Consider the following 24,020-nt stretch of genomic DNA (forward strand, 5'->3'; position numbering starts at 1 on the left):
TTTAGAGTTATTATACTTGTTCTCCCTTAGTCTCAGGCAGATACACACCCCGACAGGCTCTGGGTCTGAGCTAGCTGCAACTGCTTTTTCAGTTTCTATAGCTTTCTGTGTCTGGGATCTTTTTATGGATGATCTCAATGCTGTTTTTTCCCTGTCTTTACCAATTTACCTGTGACTTTGTTTCCTTCTTCTTTTGGTTTCTCTGTTACCTCTCTCTCTGTCTTTCTGGCTCTCTGCCCTCTCTCCGACTTTGTTTATTGACTCCAGAGAAACAGTTGACTGCAGCAAACTGTCTGGGAGTGCTGGCTATGGCTGAAGCCATGAGTTGCACGGAGCTCCACAACATGGCCAAAGCATTTGCACTGCAGAACTTCCCTGAGGTGGGTAGATATTCATCACACCTGTTTAAGACTTCATTGATTCCTGTGGAATAGAGTTACACAGTGTCTTTACAACTGAGAGAAAATAAACGTAAATCAAACTATTAAAACAAAGTAATAAACTATTAAATCATCACCATACAATAATTCAATTATTGTACTTTTCACTCCACTGAAATAACCTGCGGTTTGTTTGTTAGATGCATTTTTAGGCAGTATGAGCAAATATATGGACCTGGACAAATTAAGAAATATATGTTTGTTCAATAACATGAATATGCTCCACTTAGGAGGATATTCAGCACCAAGACTGTGCAGCGTGCAACATCCTTCAGTCTCTGCTAATGTACAATTATGGACAAAGAGTCAGAGAAAAATTCAGAGATCACATTTTGTCTGCACGAGACGATGGCCAGTCACACAAAATCAAAGCGAGATGGAGAAAAAATTGCTCTGCATCGCTTAACAGTGCAGGAGGAAAATGTTCAGACACCTTCAATTTTTTCACACTTTTTTGTGTTCCAGCCTAAAGCTAATTTTAAAAATATATTTTCTTTTCCCTCATCACTCTGTACTCAATGGCCAATAATGACATAGTTTTGTAAATTTCTTGAAAATTAATCAAAAAGGAAAACTGAAATATCACATTGGGTGAAGAATTCAAAACCTTCTAAGCGACAGGAGATATTTGGCTGAAATACCTTGAATTTATCTTTTCTTGAATGTTTTTCAGGTGAAAAAATCTTTATTCAATGTTGGCATAAGCACTGTCATTTGGGCTGTAAAATGAAATTACTACTATTTGTTATTCAAAGGTCAAAAAGTAAAGTCACTGACGTCACAAAACACTGGGCAAAACTCACATATTTATGTCAAATAATTATGAAACAACACGTGTAAGGATAAAATGAAGTCATGACATTTCATATCTAAATGATCAAAGGTTATCTTCACTGCATCATAATGTTTGTTTTATGATGTGAGTCAGTAAGGGTTAGGGTTTGATAACAGAGCCACAGAATCACAAAGCTCTAATTTGCATTAATCCGAGTTTTTATTCTTGATGAAAGCATAAGGCTACAATAAAAGAAAAAGGGAAGTGAAGGCATCGGAATGAATTCCTAATCTGCTGAATACTTTGACTTTATATTTTGTTTTTCACCTTTTTGTCACCTTACAAAAAACGCCAAGATTGTCTGTTCAACACAGTTCAATGCTTCATAAACAATAGATGTATGAAAAAATACCTTTTACAGGTGATACCTTTATCACCTGTAAAGGAGTATACAAAGTTGCTTCCCCCATACTGATCACTGAGTCTCCATTGAACAGGAAGTAGTGAATTTGTGACCTTGAGTAATTTCTTTGTACACTAGTAATTACAATAAAATAAATAAAAACATATCCTGCTACACTGAATGTAAACAAAAGAGATTTTGTTAGATGTCGTCCCACCTTCTTATTTTACAAGCTAATCTATTCACAGTAAATGGTAAACTCTTTTTATCTATTTCTTTAAAACCTATGATGTAAAAACAGCAGAAAAAACTTGATTGGTAGTAATTAACTCTTCATTTGCATGTGACGAAATTGGACTGTTCATTAAAGAAAGTTGCCTCACAGGGAAGCAAGTAAATATCAGAGCTGACCAACACTGCACTTGAACTCACTGATTACTTGCCCTCTGTCAGGTGGCAGGACAGGAGGAGATTCTGAGCGTCTCCAAGGAGGACCTGGTGGCCTATCTGTCCAACGACAGCCTCAACACAAAGGCTGAGGAGCTGGTCTATGAGACAGTCATCAAATGGATCAAACAGGACCCCAACTCCAGAGTACAGGTAATAACAAAAGAGAGCTCATGTGTGTGTTTGAAGTGTGTGCTCACACTGCATGATACAAAAAAAAAAACCAACAAAAAAAAAAACAAAGCGAGATAAAGCCCCTTGTTACCCCTAACGGAAGAGATACTGTATGTCTGTGGAGGTATATGAGTGTAGTTATATTGATTCTCCCTGCCTGCTACAACAGCTACCCAACATGAAAAAACCACACAAGTGACTCCTTGTTTTTTTTTTTTTTTTTTTAAGTTTTGTTCATCAACTTTTTGCTTCAGATGCAGCCTCACAGAGCATTTGTTCCTCATCCCAGGAGTGATTTGTCTCAAAAATGCGCTCTATTCTTAGTTTGACATTGGTCTTTTTTTTTTTTTCTTTTTTCTTTTTTTTTGAAAGAAACTATACTGCATGATAAAACAAAAAAAAAATAAAAAATCTGCAAAGACACAGACACCTACTTTTCATCATTCACCGAACAGGTGGTTGATTTATTCCTAGAATCTGTTAATCCTAATCAAAGGCTATATCCCAGAGATAGCTATCGATGGTGAGGTACAGCGGGTCAAATTTTAACAAATGTGGAATCAATAAGCCTCAAGGTCAGAGCGTCAACTCCAGCCAGCATTCATGAGATGATAAAAAGACTGCACTACCGACAAATATCCATCCAGCAGCTAAAATTTTCAGGTCATGAGATTTTTATGGATTCAATCATAAAAAACATGAATTTAAAGCTGATGATTTTAAAGTATTTTATGGCTATTTAAAAATGAAGGTGAGATTATCATCAGATAAATTACACCAGTCCATCACGGCAAGAGTCGTTCGCTCAGAGTAATGTCTTCTCATCAAGCAGCAAGTGGGGGAACAGCCTTATATCAGCTGAATCAGATTCAGTGCAGACCTCTGCAATCAATGTTACTTTATTGGCACCTGCTTTTATGAGCCACATATGTCAATATTTGAATTTTTCACCATTTGGATTAAACATTTATCATTTATTCTTTGATATGGGGCACTCCGAGATTATGGTGAAATCTATCAGGGCAGAGTACTAAATGCCATACAAAACTTAAGGGCAAATTATTGAAAGCAGGTGAGGATGCTTGTAAGAAAAAGGAAAGATGGATTAAATACGAGATAAACAGCATGTTTATATATGTTTTGTATTGTGGTTATAAAACTCTCCTGCTGATAAAATCACTAAAAATGGTATTTATGGTGTGGCTGATGGTGAAAATTCACAAAAGCTGACGAGACAGTTGATGCACACCCTTTGTGAGAACATATGATCTTTGTCAACTGTGTTGAAAAACCTCCAGCCAGCTATGTTCAGCAGAGTCCTGCAATCTTACACTCAAATGGAGAGGTACAGAGGTGAGTTACTCAGATGATATAGAAGAAAAAAGAAATTGAAATTTTTCCCGGTTGTCTGAACAACCCACCACACTGGTTCCTGAGAAGAAACACCCGGGTCACCCCGTCTGCGTGGAGACAGGGAGAGAGGAACGAGAGGTGGGAAGAGAGTTGGAGCAAGCGAGAGAAGAAGTCGAGCGAAACACAAAAGACAGAAATGGCCAAAGGAGTGATTGAGAAAGGCAAAAGAGATGGTGAGAAATGGGAAAAAAGGCTCTATGTTCTAATCTGATATCCAGTGGTTTGTGCCTCTGCTCAGAGCCATGACATCCAGGGAGCAGAGATGTGATTGAGCTCTTGGTCAAGCTCAAATCTCCTGCCCATGTGTGACCACAAAAAAAACAACGAGCAAGGGAACAGGCCAGGAGGAGGGCAGAAAGCGAATAGACCGCTTCCATCACACCACAGGAGACGGTTTGCTCCTCTGTGGACTGAGTTTACATGCATGGTCCGGCACCAGCTCATTGTTACTGCCCTCTCCCGCTCCCATCTCTTCTGCCCGTTTAGAGGCAAAGAGCAGTGGAAATCACTACCCCAGAACCTGTGACACTTTTTAATGACATGTCAGGGCAGAATGTCACAGCGTTGCTGGGGAATTCAGGCATGAGGGAATAAATGCTGTAAGCCTTGAGTTAAGTTCATGTGCATTTGCATTCATCTGAGCGTGTATGTTATGTGTATCTTCGTACATTTGTGTGTCTGTGTGTGTGCTGTGAGTTGTGAGCTGCAGGCTATAGAGTGGAAAAGTGGCATATTGAAGGCGATGGGTAAATAATATGCAATTTTCTCTCTCCGCTATGCTGTCACTAACATCCGATGGCACCAGGAAGCAGGGCCCGGACATCGCTAAGAGACAGAGCGAAAGCATTGAGCGTTAATAATGGTTTGCTATGAGACACAAAGCCACTGAATGAAAGAAAAGAGCTGTAACAGTTCTCTTTGATTGACGATCATTGAAGGTGTGCTGCTCTGCAAGCATATGTAGCATTTTCTATATTATAGAGAAAATTCAGTAACTTTATTTTTTGTCATCAATCAGGACAGAACAGAAAGATTAAATAATGATTCGATCCTGAAAATAGTAACTAGCCAGCACCCTAGAATGAAGGATTCATATATCAATGTGCAGACACCTCAGAAGGCGGAAATTTGTCCTGCACTGATTGAAACAGAACATCTGAGAACTATAACTACCTCTTTGTTTAGTCTGCAGGACACTGGTTTCATAAGCTACATAAATACTGCACACGTTGCTCTGCACTGTGTGCCCACTGTGATGACAGAGACAGAGACCTGTCCTTCCTTCCTCTCAGCCATCTTTTGTGGAACAACCATAGTCACAGAGCTCCAATTATAACAGGCCAGTTTCTGCCAAATCCCTGAATAGGACCTCCATTACACCTCACCCCAACATATTTCATAGAGGAGCCTATCTTGCCAGGTGACTCAACCTGACAAAAGAGACAGATTAATTGGCTCTTTGGGAAGTGGCCAACTAATGTAACGGCTAAAAAGGAGAGGGAATGGTGTATTTTCATGATAAAAGAAGGCCAGCTCTACCATTAGTAAGGGCCGGCTGTCCGCTCATCAGAAATAACAATGGCCTGCCCCGACATTTGCAGTTCACAAGCCAAATTAATATAGTTAAATGTATTACTTCATATTATTTTGGGGATTTTACACAATTGCATCCAGAAACGTGAATATGTGATTTATTTATTTTTTATCCTTCCTTCAGTACTCATTAAGAAGAAAGAAATATCATTTCCCAGAACAAATGATGCTATCATTATGTAGTTAGAGAATAGAATTATCAAAGGACAAAAATGCTCTGAGGCTGTGAAGGGATATAAACTGAGTTTCCCTCGCTGTTTTACGATTCATTTACCTTCAAAGCTACAAATGACCCTGCACCACAAGCGTCACTTTTAATTTAGTGATTCTCTTTTTAAGCTCAAGTTCAAAACAGAAACTTTTCACCGCGCTACACCTCTTAAGAAAAGGTTAATAATGTTTTGTTTTGTTTTGTTTTTTTTTTTGGAGGGGGGTGAGGGCGTGAAAGGCTTTTTGTCACAACAATCATCACTGAAAAGGAAATCGAATTGTTGTGGAATAAGTCAAAGTGAATGCGAGTCCCTCCCGGCATGTGTGACAAATGCACACTCTTGAGGAGATGTAGCCAAGCAATGGAGATTGATGCAGTGAGCAATCTTTGCTTTTCTCTACAATTCACATGCTCACATTCCTGCACAGGCACACACAAACACACACAGGATTTACATAAAATGCACAGGATGTCACAATTCATATCACAAACATTCTCACAAGACTTCTGTATGACTTGTGTATTAGAGAATGGACGGGATTGGATGCAAGCTAGTGAACTCTGGACCTACGTTCTCATCTGTGTCCTTTGTTGTCCCAGAGCCCGCTCAGTCCTGATGTGTGCAGCCATTTGAACCAAAGCTACTCAACCACAGCGGCTGCATATCCAGAGCAAGTCAAAGGCATCTCAATTCCACTGGGCTTTCTCATAAACACAAAAGAGATGCATAAGTAATACAATGCATAGAGAAGAAATAAATTATCTGAAATCTGTTCAAACGCAGGGATCGTCTCTATTTGGATGATGAATAGTAAAGATGTACTCCACTATATCATCAGAGCTATAAGATAGCCGATCCCAAAGATATTTCAGTAGGAAACAAGCCAGAAAGTTTTATGCTAATATAAAACAGGCAGTGTTTCATACAAATGTGTTTTAAATTAAATAAGCAAAAGGCAGCTTTTCTCCATGAATGAAGTCATGCTGAAATAGGCCTTGGAGGAGAACACATTGCACCTGTCAGTAGTTGCTCAGGGCAGCAGTCAGCAGCTGTCGTTCGCTACATTTCTCTCCATCCTCCATCCGTCCTTTTGCCTGATGTGCACACATGGCCATGCAGTCGTAAAAAAAGCACAAACATGCTCAGCAAAGCATCTCTTGAACCCAGATGAAGTGCCATTTGCCAGAGCGTGTTTTACTCATCCATTTTATTTATTTATTTTTTCATTTTTTGAACCTGAAGAAAAGGTGCATGCACACAAAGCTCTGCACACTCAGGAGGACACTGAGCTGTGGTCATTTCAGCTGAGTGGCTTCGTTAGCACTGTGACGCTAAACATGACTACATGCTCTATTGGATGCACATTTGTGAGTCAGTGAGTGACCACGTTTGCGTTTTCTTTCTTTTTTTTTTCCCATTCAGGTCTGCGTTTTAAGCAGGGGGTTGTCCATTTTTCACACTAAAGCAGACCCATACTCCTATCTACTCAGAGCAAAGCAAATAGATATGACCGTTCATGTGTCATTTATTTGATGCCGCCATGGCACTGAATCACTACACACACACACACATATAGTAAGAGGCGTTAGTCCTCGCTGACAGTAGTGGAATGGGAAATGCTCAGTAGACATTTGTCATCTGTGTTAGCGGATGGCGGCCTCCTGGCTGTTTCTCTGCTGCCTCTGACAGATCTGAGAGGCTTCCTGTTTAGACACATTATCCCTGCCTTTCAGCTGGCTCAACCCATTTTCCTCCTGTACCCGTGTGGGGGTGTGTGTGAATGGGAATCGAAAAAATATGTTTTTCTTTTGTTTTTCTTTTTCTTTTTTTTTTTTTGTTTTTTGTTTTTTGTTTTTTTTTAATAGATTTCGCAGCATAATTTTCTCTACGAGTTAAGATGTAGATGCATTCTGACAGGGCTGCAGGACATGGGCATCTGCTGGCACTGAGAATGTTTACCTGGTGTGCTTGTGTATTGGGTCAGTGTGTAAGATAGAAGTCGATTGAGAGGTGAAGTCACAAGATGTTATCTGGGTTGCATTTCAAAATACATGTGGATAAGCATATGGGCTCCTTGTGAATGCTGCTTGCCCAGGGAGAATGGAAGAAAAAAAAAAATGATGCAGGGGACCAGCTAAAAGTAGCATTACCATATGTCATGAGAATTTTGTGGATACTTCCCATAAGTTTTGCACATTCAGAACATCATACTTTTTCTTCAGATGCAGTGTAGGCTCTTTATTTCTCAACTGGCACAGTAACTGTTATGATTCAAATCAATTAGATGGTTAAAAAAAAAAAAAAAAAAATTGCATGGCTCTCCTTGATGGGCAGGTGAGAAGATGGCAATGAAAGGCCAACCCATTCGCTTGACGGGGTGGCGTTCAAATTCACCCCATGTGCCTGCGCACGAGAGAGCGGCTGCTTGAGAGCTCGTTTGAGATAAATGGAAACAGATACACAGCATGCCGCCTGCTCTCATCTGCGGAGTGCAGACACATTGCTCATTGGTCTGAGTGAAGTGCGAGTGTTGTCACGTGCTAACTCACATCTACGAATAACAACCTAACACTTTTAACACAGAATTCACATGATATGCTCTCTTCACCCAGCTGGCTTTCAGAGAGGACAGTAAAAGCCTTCGTGCCTTCGATTCTATCAATATTTACCAGACTGAAAACCTTAGAAAGGTTACAGTCACTTCTTTAAATATCAACTTTGTTGCCTTTCAGATTAGTTTATGAGATACACAAAAATCCACCGTGAGTTCAATTTCAGATGAGAAAGTTTGACTTATACAGATGTGCATTTAGAACAAGAATAGAGTAATTTGATGTTCCTTTTTGAAGAACTAAGCCTTGGTTCATCTTGAGGGTGCATGTTGTGTGCAAATATGACAGATGAGAGAATTTTGGCAGTCTGGGATAGCAAAAAATGGGGGTGAAAACCGGTGGAGAAAGAGGGAAGGGCAAAATATAACTCGTAACAAATCTTACTTATCACGCCAACATTTCAAAACATCAAATTGCGCTTGTCAGAAGCACTCCCTGTGGAGGCTTTAGAGGTGAGGAGCCAAATGCTAGCAACACCACAAAGTTTTCTTTGCTGTAGACTGGGTTGTGCTTGGAGTCAAATTTTTGCCTCTGCACACAACAGGCTCACATTGATTTATCAGATATAATGTCTATGTTCGAAATCTTACACTTTAGTGTGTGGGCAAGCTGATAAAACACAGAAAGCTGAAGCTGAGGGATTGACACTTTTAGCAGGTATTAACTCATAGTTAATACCTGTATAAGTGTTACAGTGAAAATTTGAACTAATAAGGTGGTAAGGGTAGTAGTTGGAGGTAGTTAACTGACCACTTGATTGACAGACCGTCACCCCAAAGCCTTTCTGTTGCCACAGCTAACAAGCTTAACTGTGACATGACAATGGGTTCCCTTTTCATGCCTATAATCCATAAACAGATTTGTTGCTTGCAAAGGTAAACAGTGGAATTAAAAAGTTGCACAAAGCAAATATGGAACTGATCCCCTCCCTTCAAAATAGCTAAACAAATAAAAAAAATAAAAAATACATTTGCGTAAAGTATATTTGTGTATTTAGCGTATTGCTCAGTTGCACACAACAACATAATAATTAAAGATTAAAAACTGTGAGCAGCATGAAACTAACTAACGGTCCCACACCGTGCCCTGACTATTGTGTACGGCATATGACGGCTGTGTAACTGCTGACGGATTGACTGACTTCAAGCAAGATTGGCATAAAAGCAGTTGAATAAACAAGATGCAGCCACCACTGTTGGTACCACTGATTATCTATGTAATGTCTGTTAGTAAGTTAGGGACCACAAGGTATAACAAAGCAGCCTCCTGTGCAACACAAGTAAACTCATAAATTTCTCTAACTCAAGGTGAAAAACAAACAACCAAACAAGAAAACAAAGCAAAATAAGGAAAAGCACTTCTCCCTTCGGTATCAAGGTAAAAACAAAACGCTCTTGTCTTTAAAAAAAAAAACAACAAAAAAACACTTTCTTTGAAAAGATAAACAAGAACCTGATGTAAACATTGTCTGCAATAAGTCCTGCTTGAGCATTTTCAATAGCTGGTATCTAGCAGGATTCACAGGATCTGACACTTTAGATTTGAATATTAGCAGCTTGTCTGCAACTCTCCTTCATTTCCATGCCGATATATGCGTGTGTGGGAGGAAGAGCGAGGAACGGCAATGGAGGTGGAGAGAGAGAGAAAGTGAAAAAAGAAGTGGGAGAGATAGTGAGTTAGTCAGAAAGACACAGGAAGAATAAGTCTTATCTTTTTTTTTTTTTTTTTTTTTTTTTTCACCGAGGGAGAAAACTGAGGGATTAGCCCAACGCTTTCCAACAAACACACCCACAAACACACACACAAGACAGCTTACAATTGAATTGACCATTGATTATTTAATCAGGCGTCAGCTTCAATGATGGTTTCTTTTTCTCTTCAGTAAAATTCACAGTTAAATCAGCTTTGTGACTGAACACACCCTGTAGATTTACCGCAATACTGACCACAAACAGAACATACCTATAAGATGCAATCATGCCACAAATCTTAGTGCTGAAGTGTATGGTGCACCAAAGTGCCTTTCTCTTTTTCCTCTCTAGTGTAGATAGTTGTGCACGTCTGCATGTGTGGGTGTGTTTTGAGTGTTTTCGTGTACTAACAGACTTTACCTTTCTGCAGAGAGCAGATGCTGTCTGTCTGAGGTTTTACTGCCATTTTCAAAATGCTTGGCAAGTGAAGACAGGCTACAACAGATGTGGGTTTGTCTGTTGTTCTTTTGAATTCTTGTGTTTTTCTTAACTTCATCTTCTTAAGGTAAAGGAAACTTAACTTAGCCAGGAGTTAAGTTGAATATATGGTAAGACAGAGAGAGATAAAGTGACCACTGATGTGGATGAAGCGCTCCGTTTGCCAAAACAATTCTGCTAATGAAAACGCCTAAGGCTAGAGCTCTAACACAGATTAGTCTGTCCATCATGCTCGACTTCTTGAGCTCAGAGTTCATTTCCTTTTCGGATTCTGAAAGCAGCCTGTTTTTCGTTCTGAACCTCAAAGACCGATTTCTATCCTTTTTTTAATTCCTATTTGAGGTCATTTATACAGTATGTATCTGAGGATGCCCTGCATGAGAGGAAAAAAGTGTGATACAGAGTTGTGCATCCAGATACAGCACATTCACAGGTACAGGTAATTTAGAGTCTCCAGCCCATTTAAGCAGCTTTTTTTGACAACAGAGGCCAGAATACTTGGATGTAATCCACAAGAAACACACACAACATGAAAAATACACATCTGAGAGGACCAAAGACTAAACTCATGCCGCAGGGCCAAGTGTATAAACTATGCTTATACACGAAATGTGTACGCATGTCATTTCCATGGAGGGTTCCAGATGTGTAAATCCACGGGTGGTGAGAATGTGCATAACTGCACACGTCTTTAACAGCATTCGCGCCATGTGCACACACTCTTTTGAGTCTTGGTGTGATGTTGTGAGTTGGCAAGAGGATTTTTATTTATTTATTTTTTTTTTATAAGAATGAATTTCACTCTATCTTGAGTACATGCATCATAATTATAATTGTCACGGTCTTTACATAAATGGATATACATTCATTATCTTCATAAATAAAGACCATTATTCTGTGTGATTAGCGATTGAGAATAACTTGCACCATCAGAAGTGACTGACTAACAGGTCTTTAAACTGTCACCATATAAAGGCTGTAGCAGTCCATAATGGCTGTGCCAAATCATACATGGCTGCTTTTGCATTGCTGGCAGATGAGAAATCTGGTTTCTCATCTGATTCTCTGGTTATTCTGATGTTAACTGGCTAATGAGCCACCAGAGCTCAGGCTTACAAATAATGTGAGTTTTCCTCTCTCACTTTGATCAGTCATTTCCTTTGCAGTCGGTGAAATTGCTTCAGTTGCTTCTTAAATGATTCAGCCATTTCTCCTCAAAACTAAACGAAATGCCAGTGATTGTAATTAAACCAGGCCATCACTGGTGTGATGGAAGCCCTTTATAGTAAATTGAGGGCAAGGTCTGAAGGCTAGTGCAGGTGTGCACAATTTTAGGCTGATTGAGATGCATGAGGGGAAAGACACCGAAACAGATGTACGTGGGGTTTTATAAATCTGATGAAAAGACTGCGTATGCATGTTTCCTGTGTTGTGTGTACGCAGATTACTTCACTGAAACTTGGAGTTTTATAAATTTCGCCCCAGGGCTTTCTTGCTGATCCACCTGCTGTTCAAAATAGGAGCAAGATTTCACAATGCACCCACAGACATTTGAGTGCATTTATTTCTGCCATGCCACTAAGAGCACCACCTGGCTCAAACTGCCCCATATCCAGCTTTAATTTAGCTCTGAGGGTCAGAGCAGTCAGATGTAGACCTATTTCAGATGACCTGCAGATGCTCACGTGTGATCTCATGAGCCAAAATCAAGTTTAAATATAACAAAATAGCGGTCTAAAATGGATTGTTTTTTAAAATGTGTCAACATCCGATTACTGAGTTTAATAACATGTCATAAGACCCAAGTAAGCTAAGTTAGGTAGACCTGGAAAAAAAAGTATCTTGTAATATAAAAGCAGAGCAGTAAGCCTGGAGCTTAAGTCACCTCCATTTGAGTGTGACATGACTATAATTACTGGGGCAAGTCTCCCACTATGGGGGCACTTTAATTGGAAGAACGAGCTTCTCCTGAGCTAGTGATTCTTCCCTTAAGAATATCTCTGTATGCTAAGTAGACGGTTTCGACTTTACCTTCTTGCTGTGCTTTGAGCTGAGGTGCTGGGAGCGACTGCCAGTGTTTATGTGGGTATTGAGCTGTTTGTTTGATAAACTGTTGGGTAAGCTGTGGGCGTTCGTGGAAGAGTGAAACAGACAGTCCCATCAGCAGGACGGCATCTCTCCGTGAGCTCACTCAGAGAGGAAATGTCATCAGCAGATTTTATGACTGGCGTAGAACCGTCACCGTCTTCTCCTCACTTGACTTCATTTTGCTTATCTTGGCTTTTCTATTTCCCTCTCCTGCTGCTCCTTTCCTCCGCCTATGTCTTCTCCTCTCTGCTGTTCCGTCCATTGCTGCCCAAGCCTCCTCGGCTCCTCTTTATCCCTCTCCTGTTATCTTCTGCTGTCTTATTTCCTCCTTTCTGGTCCAGTGCGCCCAGGACATTGGTACAGAGCAAATGGGACACATGCCAGAATAAAAAGGCCTCAGGTGGGACAGGGAGATGCTTAGGCAGAGTGTCAGCTTATTATTTGTTCTCCCCTGAATGGTGTTTTTCTGTCTGTTGTTTTGTCGCCTTCCCCATGAGGCTCGGTCACGTCGCTCTGTGCTGAGGGGTCAGCAGGGTCAGTCCCGCCCAGCTCTCTGTCACTCCGTCCACACTTGTTTACAGCTTTTACTGTTGGCATAGATGAAACTCCCATGGGGCTGCAGACCAGCACACATACACTTTCACACACACTGGGGGGAAAAAAATGCACACACACACATACACAGAGTAGCTAGAGCTATAGACAAGGTTGCCATGGTAACAGTCATTCCTGCCTCTGCATCTGAACACCTATACAGTGTAAGCACATGTAAATGGTAAATGTATCCATGCCCAGCGAAGGAATGAACGAGCAGACCAATACAAATATTTGCGTGACTGTGCTTGAGGATTTTCATGATTTCTCCGCAAGCTCTGCGCTGTGAAAGACCCCTTTAAAGAAATCTCCAGCTCAAGCCAAAATTGTGTAGAATTAGAGTTTATTTTTTCAGTTTAATGTTGAAAACCTTAGTTGGTAGTGCTGTAGCATCTTGTTTTGGATTGTGTCTTGGCTGGAATGGGTTATTAACCAGAGCTGGTGTTTAATTTAGCTGCAGAGGAACATTAGCTGTCAGAAAAAAACTCTCAGGCAGAAGGTGGAAGTGGTAAGATACACCCTGCTGCCTCATCTCGGCTCTCGCAGCGTAACAAAATGCACATCCAAATGTGGGGTGGTGAAACTTGAGCCAAATTTTAATCAGCGATGAATAACTTTTGATGACAGATTTAGAAGTCTCCAGAGTTGTTTTATTCATTTTGAAATGTGCAAGAAGTGAATACGTCCATTATGGTGTATGTATTTAAAAAAAAAAAACTTCCTGGCTTTGGGAGGATTTTTTTCTCACTTTAATACTCTTGCCAAGGCATTTTGTCCTGCACCAGAATAGAAATGGAAAATTGACAGATGCAGGGTGGTGAAATAAAACATTGAGGACCTGACACTGACAGTAACTGATATAATGGTCTCACTACAGAGGCTTCCTCACCCTTTCAGCCCAGACTTTTATCTAATATGTGAGAGACAGGCGTTTGGTTTTCTGTCATCTTTTAATAGATTAAGAAAATTGGAATATTTAAGGCAAAAGAACTGTTTTAATGATGTTGGGAGTTAATCTAGCTGTTCTTTGAGGAAGATGCCTATGTTTACGGAATTATTATTAGTGTTTTACAATCTACAGCTTGTTTAAATAAAATCATTTTGATCATTCCTCGAGGATTTACTCAGTCTAAATTAGTTTACATGTCTGCAAACACTGTTTTATTAGTGTTTGCTCTACATTCGTTTCTGATCTGATCTTTGGTGTTTTTTTTTTTTTCAAAAACTAATCAAGCTGGTTTTCCTTTCTTCCTCTCCATCTGTTTTCTCAGCATTTGTCAGAGCTGTTGGCAGTGGTGCGTCTTCCCTTCATCCACCCGTCCTACCTTCTGAACGTGGTGGATAATGAGGAGCTGATCAAATCATCAGAGGCATGTCGCGATCTGGTCAACGAAGCCAAGCGTTACCACATGCTGCCCCATGCACGACAAGAGATGCAGACACCCAGGACTCGACCAAGGCTTTCTGCTGGTAAACACACACACACACACACACAAAGACAGGGACAAACATTTCAGCCCGGGCGACAGTAGAGCAAGGCGGTGGGGACATGACCTGCTTCCTACTGATGTAATTGACCCAGAAACACCTAAAAACAATCATACACTACCAATTTTTTACACAGGTCAGGACTCCACAAGTTAATCCTGACTCGCCATCATTTCATATTAATATAATCCTACAAGCAGAAAAATTGTGATTTGAAAACGACTTCACCAAATGTTTTTCTCACGGGTGTTGTACTTGCACAGCGCGCACAGAGGTATTGCGTCACATTTCCAGATGACAGTTGGTTTTCCTTTCCACAGTCAAACGGACTCAGAAGCTAAGCCTGATTCAGGTGTGCTCTTTGGCAGCCAAAATGGTACATAAACATGTAACAACTTTTTAACTCTAGCTATGCACAGTTGGTTCTCCACTCACTTGGTAAGGAGCCGACCAACCGTTCCCTGTCCGACCACTGCCGATATCCAAGCCATCACAGGACATTTTTGTCTGCATTGTTAAAATCAAAGAATCATTTGTGTAAATTTGTAGGCGCCTGCAAATTGTGCTTGGCAATAATATTTTCCAGGCCAGGACCCTGCTCTTTCCCCCTGTAAAGAGCTGCCTAATTATAGTGTCTGCATGGTATTACGAGCTTTGCACCAGCACACCTTCCCATTCAGCACAAGTTATTTTCTGCTTGGTAGAATAAAGATAATTGCCTAACAAATGGCATTTTATTGAGAGGTCAGTTTACCAGCCAGCTCTGTTGGCCAGTCTGTTTACTTGCCCATAAACAAACAGAGGGGAAATTGTGTTATGTTAATATTTTTGCATCTTTAATTGCCTGTAATATCGTCACAGGAGGCATTGTAAAGAATTATTTTCCCCTTGAGAACAGACATATGTACCATAAGTGTGTAGCAGTCTCCCATTCCTCATCCTTGATTCTTCAGGAGTTTCTCTTTGTTCTCAGCAGTTTCTTGAAGTGTTTTCTGTCAAGGCCTATTTTATATTGTTTGGTATGTGCATATCTTATACATCCTACAGCCCCATTATGCAGGCCGAAGTGTGTATTGATTCTCTGCAGCTTTTGGCTCTGTACAACAGAATTATATAAAAGCTGCAGGAATGAATACATTCATGATGCATTATATGCCGATGGCTCATTGTATAAAAAATATATATACCATTTCCCGATCAAGATTGGAATTCCTCTGAAGCTAAAGTTCTTGTTATGACTAAGTGTTTTATTAGTGCGTCTGTGTGTCAGCTTCATAATGCAAAGTCCAAAAAACTGTGTTCTTATGCACTTTACCTGGTATACAGATGAATACAAATGGTTCTCTATATTTTGTGTAGTCCTCATTTTTGTGAGGTGTGTATTCCTGGAGGCCTGAATGTGTTTCTGATGCGTGTGCATAAAGTGTAGTGGTGGTGATTGAGTGTATGTATGTGTTGCTCTGCCATCTGCTGCATTGGACAGGGTGGGCTTGACGCAGCAGGGTGCATGGTCACTGGGATTGCAGAGTAGATGTGTGGCCTAGCACGTGGCCACGCAGGACAGTGAGAAAGATTAAATAATGACTGGAAGGAGAGCTCGAGGTTGTTGGAGAGTGTGGTTGCCACACATAAGACAGCAAGGTCGAGGGAGAACAGGAGGCGAGGTCGGGATGTGGTCAGAGAAAAGGAGGGAGAGAAGGACCCAGGGGGATCAGAAATGAAATTTGAAGGGCAGACGTTTGATTGAGTTTATTCCTTGAGCATGTGTCTACTTGTGTAAGCAGTAAGTGAGTTTGTGTGTGTGTGTGTGTCTTTTGTGTGTATTTTGAATGTGCGTAAGCAGATGGGGCACCACCTGAGCTCGGTTGATAAGTCTGTCAGGCGGAAAAAGAAAGGAAAACTGCCATCCGTGAAGCACTTCTTGCTGAGCACAGTCAATCTGTGAACTTGTTAGTCGCGTGCGCACGTGGGTGCATTATGGGGAGTGTGTTTGTGCTTATACTTCATGTGTGTGTGTGTCTGTGTGTGGACACGTGTCAGTGCCATTTGCCCTGATTTGCACTGAACTTTTTCACTCGTGAAATTTAGATAACATTCATTGTAGTTGAATTGACATTCTCTCACATTAGGACTTAAATTTGTTAGACTGATGAGTTGGGATCACTCAGAGTCACAGTGCAGGTGGACTATTGTGATATAAAAGTTTAAGAGTGGAATTATATCTATGATTTATCAAATGATATTTGATAAACAGATGACTGACACATCAATTGTATAAAATTTCTCATCTATTTCTACCCCAGGAAAAAAAGATGAGTTTCCTTAATTGTGGAATATGTCTCCGGTGGAAAAATGATATAATGATATATCCCTAAACTTGTATTAACTATCAGTGGCTGACTGATCCACAAGACTAAGAACAATTTTGGCATTAACTCAATGACACATGATCCCAATAATAATAAATGTCCAATGTTCTCCCTTCCTTCACTCCATTTTGTCTTCACCAGCTGTGTTAGTAGCCTGTCGCTACAAACTTTTCTGCTTGCCACTTGGTCTCAAGCAAGTATGGTGCTGCTGAAAATAGTTCCCTGCCATTGGAAACAATACTGCTGAGAGAGCAGTGAGTGGAAATTTAAAACAGTAAAGGTATGGGACGTAAAACTTCACCAGTTAATTAGAAAGACGCTAAAAGGCTCAGAGCTGAGGGAAGTACAGAGTCGGTGATCAATCTCTATGGGTTCTTCATTACAAGTGACACATTTCGCACTACATGTAGTCACTTTATCCACTCTTAATAAAGAAAAGCTGATTAGAACAGCTGTAAATATCGCATTATCATGATAAAAACCTTGTGAATTATTTATGGTCACAGAAAAGGTGCCTGCAGAATTTCCCAAATACTTTATTTACTGGTTTCATATTTTTTTCCATATTAATCTCATATATCATGTCAAGGATTAGAAATCGTTAATATGATTTTTAATGGCCTATGAATATACACTTTCGAGCTTGGTCATAGGATGGCATGGCATGAGATTGTTTGTGCTGCGACAAAAAGACAGACATTTCCTCAGTTGTTGCTCCATTAGCTGGAATCTCTAAAAATGGTATTTCTATTAGAGCTAAATAGAAACAGCCAGATGTTTTTCACATACCAGATAATTGTCTTATTTACTCAGGTTTTTTTTTTTTTTTTGCTTACATAGAATCATGCGGCGCTGCATTGTTGTAAATTTCTGTCCTCACTTAATTACCCAGTTTTTAGTGAGGGATCATTTTTATGTCAGTCACTCTGAGTCTCAACATGTCGCCACATTATTTCAGCGTGTGTGCTCTTGTGCAGTTAATTAATAAAAAATAAAGAAATAAAAGTAAACCGTGAATGGGAAAGGTTACAGTTTTTTTGGACTGCAGTGGATAACAATGATGACCACCATTTGGACAAAGCAGTTTTTCTCTGGATTACAAGACTAGAGTTGTAAAAGGGTAAATAAACTACCACATTACGTTTATTTCAGTCTCACTGAGTGAAAATGAGACAGAACTGTCGCTTTTTACATCTATGTTGAGTGGATGCAATGCCCATTTTTATTAGATACTAATTAAGAAAAGCAAAAAGATATTCAGCACAGAGATTGGGTGTCTGTATTCTTCACTTGTAAGTATAAAGAACAGTTAGTGTGCTTGGCTTTTTGTGTGAATGTACATATGCCGAGAAAGCATTATTGAATTGATTTTTTATTTTTTATTTTTATTTATTTATTTTTTTTTACATAAAGTGAACTTGGATGTGATTATTAGGTGCTGCTTATTTTTGCCTTTGTGTCTCAGTTATCTCCTGCAAAAGCACGGGGGGATGTAACTAATGGCTTTTGTCAAAGCCTCTTGTCTCCCTTGTTTGGCTGGAGAAGAGTCTTGGGTAAAGTGAAAACGGAGTGTCTTATAATGAATCCATGGTGTTTTGCATGGTTTATGTGTATCCATTAGCTGCTAATTGGTTAATTAGAGTGTAGATGTGCATCTGATTAGCTGTCATTAGACTTTGCAGGGGATTGGAAGGTTTTAACAGCCGCTGGTGCTCGGATTGGAATCACAAAAATTTTCGTCTAAACATATAAGGCAGACGCTGTTTTTGACGATTTAAAATCCATATGTGTGTGTTTTCCATAAGGGAAAAAGAAAAGTTTTAGTGTATATAGCGTTTGTGTGTGTGTGTGTGTGTGTGTGTGCGCGCCCAGACAAAACCATGCATTAAGTCCCCCCCCCCTTTTTTTTTTTCCTCTCCACATGGGTCACTGAGCATAGCTCAGATGAGGGTGGCGAGCGTCATGGCAAACTGTTAACTCAACCCAGCCAAGTGGAATAGCACTCAAACAAATGAGCTGTAATGACAAGAAGATGCAGGGGTCCAGCCTCACATTGTTTCTCTGTTTCACTCACATGCACACGGGACACAAAAACATAAACGCAATTGTTAAACATTTAATTACAGACAGTGTGGGAGACGATCCTCAAGCAGCAGCTCTCTCACTTTTCATTCGTCTTTTCACACTCACGTCCACTCTTGTCCACTTTATCATCTCTGATCAAATGGAAAAGCTAACAGCTATAGTTACAAATTCACAGGCACAACATTGAAGGCAACCGAAATACCGGTTTCAATATGCATATGAGTTTGTGTTTTAGTAGTTATACATCACTCAGTTTAAAGCTCCCTCAAGCAAGATTTGTTTTTCCAAAACCGAGATCAGAACCTTACCATGTGTTTTTCCCTAAATGACTAGAAATGTTGATATCAAACATTATTGACCGTTTTACATTCCCGCCACATAAGGAGGCCAAATAAAGCGCTGTGCTGTCTTTGTGGTGGTCTAAGATGGCTGGATCTCATTAAAGCGGCCTGCACAATAGCTTGGCTTGCGTCCACACTTTGGATAATAAAACCAGGCTGTTCCATGAGGTCCGAAGCCTGTAGGCGCGACAATCATCTACTCATTCACACCTCTGATGGCCAGCAGCTCCTTGGGGAGGGGCTTTAGCATGCCACCACCGCAAAGAAAAGAGAACAAGATTCACACCTTGTAAGGAGAGCGAAAAAGATCATCAGCTGACTTTCCTCTCAAGTCTGCCACCGACTGCTTCTGGCTCGGGTCCGATTAACGCTGTTTTGCCGATTGCCTTAACGTCTCCTTTCCTTTGTTCGAGTGATATTCGTTTGCACTGACAGTGGCCCTTTTTCATGCAGTAATTGAATTTATTTGTCATCTGTCTCTCGGGCTGCACAGCTTCAACGCTAACCATTAAGCAAGGCGATTGCTACAGGGAAAACTGTCAGCAGTTTCGAGAGACAATTTTAAGCTTTTCCTTTGTTATGTCAGGACTTTGTTGATTATTGTCCTGTTCTGTGTGATTATTCAGCCTGGTTTGTCTTTTAGAGCCAATGCAGCGTGAGATTAGTCTGTTTCACCTCTCAAACTGGAAAAGCAGGATGCAGAGGGATGTGCCAGAAACGTCTTAATCGCTCTATGTGAAGTGTGCCCTTCAGCGGATCCTCTTCCGATTTTATTTCTGGAGTCTGAGATTGTATTCGACGGAGAGAGGGAGAAAGAAACAGAGCGGGCACACCAGGAGAGAGCGAGAGCTGCATGCAGCGATTCACCAGAGAACTGGAGTATGAGTTTCTAATATTCCTGTGGATATCATTGAAATCTCAGGCAAAAGCATCTATCTCGTCTCATAAATGTAACTTGGAACCAGTAAATCCAGATTAGATAACCTTTGCTTGCAATGTCTGCAAGGGCTGCAGCCAAAATTAAGGTTCCATTCGCTTGACCTTTTGACTAGTGACTACTGTCAGGCTGAGCTGCTGGGGGGGAGGGAGAATGGGAGGCTGAAACAGGTGAACCACTGCTGCTGCCAGAAAACTCGACTTGTTCATAGAGCCACAGTTCATGCTTAGACCCAAGCGAGCACCATTTACAGGAACATGGATCAGCGTCAGCATCGCTCATACCACATCTGCCACTTTGACCTGCTGTACCTTCTGCAAAGCTGGAAAGCTGCTTCTCTGTCATCCAATATTCAACAGGCCGAGTGAATCTGGCTCGAGGTTTATCATTGCATTTTCTGATGGTGCATATTTGATTTTTCAGGCTGTGGGCATGCACGTATGCCCATCAGGTCATGATGTACGAGATTCATGTGTTGGAAAGATAAAAGGTTCTTCTTGCCAAATGAAAAGAAAAGATTCCCGGGGTTGTGTCATTGTCGTGGAGATGTTGTTGTGTTTTCTTATGTGTTTTTGGTTATTTGAGATGGTGCCAATATCTGTCCCTTTAGATTTGTGTCATTATTCTAATAGAAGGAATGCAGTGTGATGTAAAATTCAATTTGTGCTGCTCACAGCATTGAACATTATATTTAAAAAATTCAGCAGGATCTTTTTCTTCACTACAAAGTTGTTGCACCAAAAACTGTTCACAGCAAGGTATGAGATTATCCTCAGTGTAGGGGACACTGTTTCTGCAGAGGCACAACACTGTTGAGTTTTTTAAATTCAATTTGCCAATGCTACAAAGCTCCCCATACCCAATTCAACCACTCTTATTGTTTTGGGGTGATGGTGAAAATCTCCTCAAATACCTCAGAACTGAACATAAGTAAATGCCACTAAAGGCAAGATGATAATTTGAGTTCACAAAAGTGCTTTTCTTAACCTCCTAGCATAAAAGACAATCACAGGAGCCCATTATTTAGGCACAACACACAACACACAGGCACACAACAGTGCACACAGGCACACAACAAACTGCGACAAAAACCGCAACAGCAAAATGCCCTCATGGGACGCAAGCATTTCACATCATGCACGTTGTACTGTCCTTCTACCCTGACGTTATGTGGAAGCCTTTGGCCCCTGATTTTCACCATAGCAAATTAACACCCTGGGAGAGAAATGATGGGATTAGAAAGGAAAAAAAGCGAGAGAGAGAGAATAGAGAGAAGCAGCTGAGATAAGAGGAAATGGTAATGGACCAGCAGTGAGATATAAATGGCTCTGAGCTCTGAGAGACAGACTGCCGGTGTCACTGTGGCTGTGATACCCACTAAGTAAAAGGCCCAGTTATACACTAAAGGAATATATTTAAACATATAGGCCCTACTGAGGAAGCTAGCAGTCTGACGTTTAGATTCCTCAGTAGGGCCTGTAGCAGGGCCGACATTTTTACTTTGCGCTTGTTTTGGTTTTAAAACTCCATTAATTGATAACAAATGAGAAAATCAATGGAAAATTTTGATTTTATAACATCCTAGTATTTGATTTGCCTTCCTTTAACTTTAATGAAAGCATATGACAGACTTGAGCAGGCATGTGGTCCACAACAGGACTTCTTAGTCTCTTTGCTGTTCAAGCTTTTCTTGCAAGTCTTCACAGTGCTTTGCGGCTCGATATGCTGCTGTGGTATGAATCCTTCTCCACAAAATAAAGCCTACAACATATTTCTGAAGACGTGCTTCTTCTCCTTGATCAGGGTGTCGTCAATTCATGCAGGTGTCAAACTGCAGAGTAGCCAAAATACCCCCGACCTGAATAGCCCCCACCCCACCAACCGTGGTATGCTGGCAGATGGATGCATTTTTTGTCTCTCCTTTCTCACTCCTTCCATAAACCCCTCTGTTCCTGACATACATCTCAAATTTGGATTCATCAGTAAATAGGACTTTCTTCGTGCCATCCAGTGTGAAAATCTGGTGTTTACTAGCCCACCCCATGCATTTGGCCTTGTTTCCCCTCCTGAGAGGTGGTTTAGAAAACCGCTATCAGGCCTGTGAGACCACAACAAGACAGCCTTCTTTTGAGAGGGCTTTTGCTCACTGCAGTCTTAAGTTCTTTATTTAGCTAATCCAGTATCTGATGAAGTTGCTTTTCTCTCTCTTAGGGTCTAACGTATGCACTCCATTGATCTTCTGATGGTGTGGTCACTTTTGGTCTACCTGATTGTGATTTGGATGCATTTGAGCAAGTCCCGCAAGCACTTTAGAGCACCACGCACTGCCCCATTTAGGCCAGTCATGATTTCATGGAAATCAGACCTTTTAGAATTTGATTTATTGTGATTGCTGACCCCGAAAAAGTGTAATGTTGAACCCTCAGATCCTCTGATTATACCTGGATTTGCATAAAAATATTAGATCAGAAATTCCGCACATACTCTGTGTGTGATGACTGTTTTTCATTGTCATTATTTTGATTTATGAGTAAATGCCTGCTGGCTTAATAACTTGGTCCTAATTGGTGTCTATACCAACTTTAGGGCTCTCAAGTTGTCTAAGAGATTTAAAGTCCCTTTTCAGTTTATTGCTGTACGTCTCCTTTTTTATGACAAGTACAGATTGAAACATGAACATTCACAAAGGCTTTGGCTCAATGATGTACTTCATTATACTATAAGATCAGTCAAATAACAGTTTGTATAGTCAGTCCTTAATGGTTTACGCTTCTTTTCATTATTATCGTAGAGGAATTTACGTAGGTTTGCATCCAGGTATTTACAAATGAATCAAAGGAATCCACAGATACCAATTAAAAAAATCTGCCACATCTCATCAGAAAAAAAATACATCAGCTCTGTAAGGATACAGTGGGGACCATATTTAGAATTTATAATATTTCCAGCTAAACCTGGCAATAATCGGAAGGTCTGGGAATACAGAAACACAAGAAGTTATGTCATGTCAACAATAAATGGTATAAATGATAATTGTGGGAAAGTGAAATGCAACTAATTGCAAAGCACAACAATAAACCGCCATTTTGGGAATGATCAGGGTCCCTTGGCCAATCTGTGTCTATTAGCATTGGAAGTCCTCTATCTGTTGGCTACAAGGGCAAAGCCCACTCTATTCTGACATATATATATTTGTTACCAAGATGCAGTGACTCTGTCGCTGATTTGGTAGCTGCTATTCTATTTACCTTGTAAACAAGTTCTGTACACATACTCTCTGGGCTTAATGGATGAATATCTGAAGTAAAGTTTAACCATTATTTAATAATAGACTATTCTGTCGACTGTTATAAACTATCTACTCTGTGATAGCAGAGTTGACTTGTTTTAAATAAAGTTTTAACTTGAACTCAAGAAACATTTAAATCATTGTTAACTAGGGAGGTTGAGTCATGGCATTGATGTCACTGCTTTTATCATGCTGAGCAAGTCCCAGGCACTGAAGTATCTGCATTGGTACATCTCGTACCATCCATGCCAATCCCACAGTGTTCCTTTGACTGTTCCCAAAAATAGCTGGTTGAAGTAAGGTCACCATGGCTCAAAACTTGGGTAAAAGGTATGTAAGGTGAAAAAAAACAGGACCTAGAGAAGGAAGATGAAATGGACCAAATATTGCAGAAAGAACAAAGATCATTGGGATTTGAGAGAGCAAGACGTGAAGATAAAAAAGAGAGAGAGATGGAACGAAGTTCCCCGTTGGGCAGCCAAAGAGAGACAGGAAGAGTGAGATGTTAGCCGTGGGGTAAAAAAGAAGAGGAATAAGGAAAGCAGGGTCACAGCATGGGGCAGAGAGCAAG

At 40.5% G+C, this 24,020-nt stretch overlaps 1 protein-coding gene across 3 annotated transcripts in view; it reads left to right on the forward strand.

Annotated features, from left to right (window-relative positions):
- klhl29 (kelch like family member 29) overlaps positions 1-24,020 on the forward strand; it is a 192,817-nt gene that overhangs the window by 131,534 nt on the left and 37,263 nt on the right. For all 3 annotated transcript variants that reach the window (XM_029496549.1, XM_029496551.1, XM_029496550.1), the window contains 3 exons: positions 268-380; positions 2,072-2,218; positions 14,212-14,410. In XM_029496549.1, the coding sequence (XP_029352409.1) occupies positions 268-380; positions 2,072-2,218; positions 14,212-14,410 (459 nt within the window). The remainder of the gene's footprint in view (positions 1-267; positions 381-2,071; positions 2,219-14,211; positions 14,411-24,020) is intronic.

The sequence above is a fragment of the Echeneis naucrates genome, chromosome 24 (genome assembly GCF_900963305.1).
Source record: "Echeneis naucrates chromosome 24, fEcheNa1.1, whole genome shotgun sequence".
Taxonomy (NCBI): domain Eukaryota; kingdom Metazoa; phylum Chordata; class Actinopteri; order Carangiformes; family Echeneidae; genus Echeneis; species Echeneis naucrates.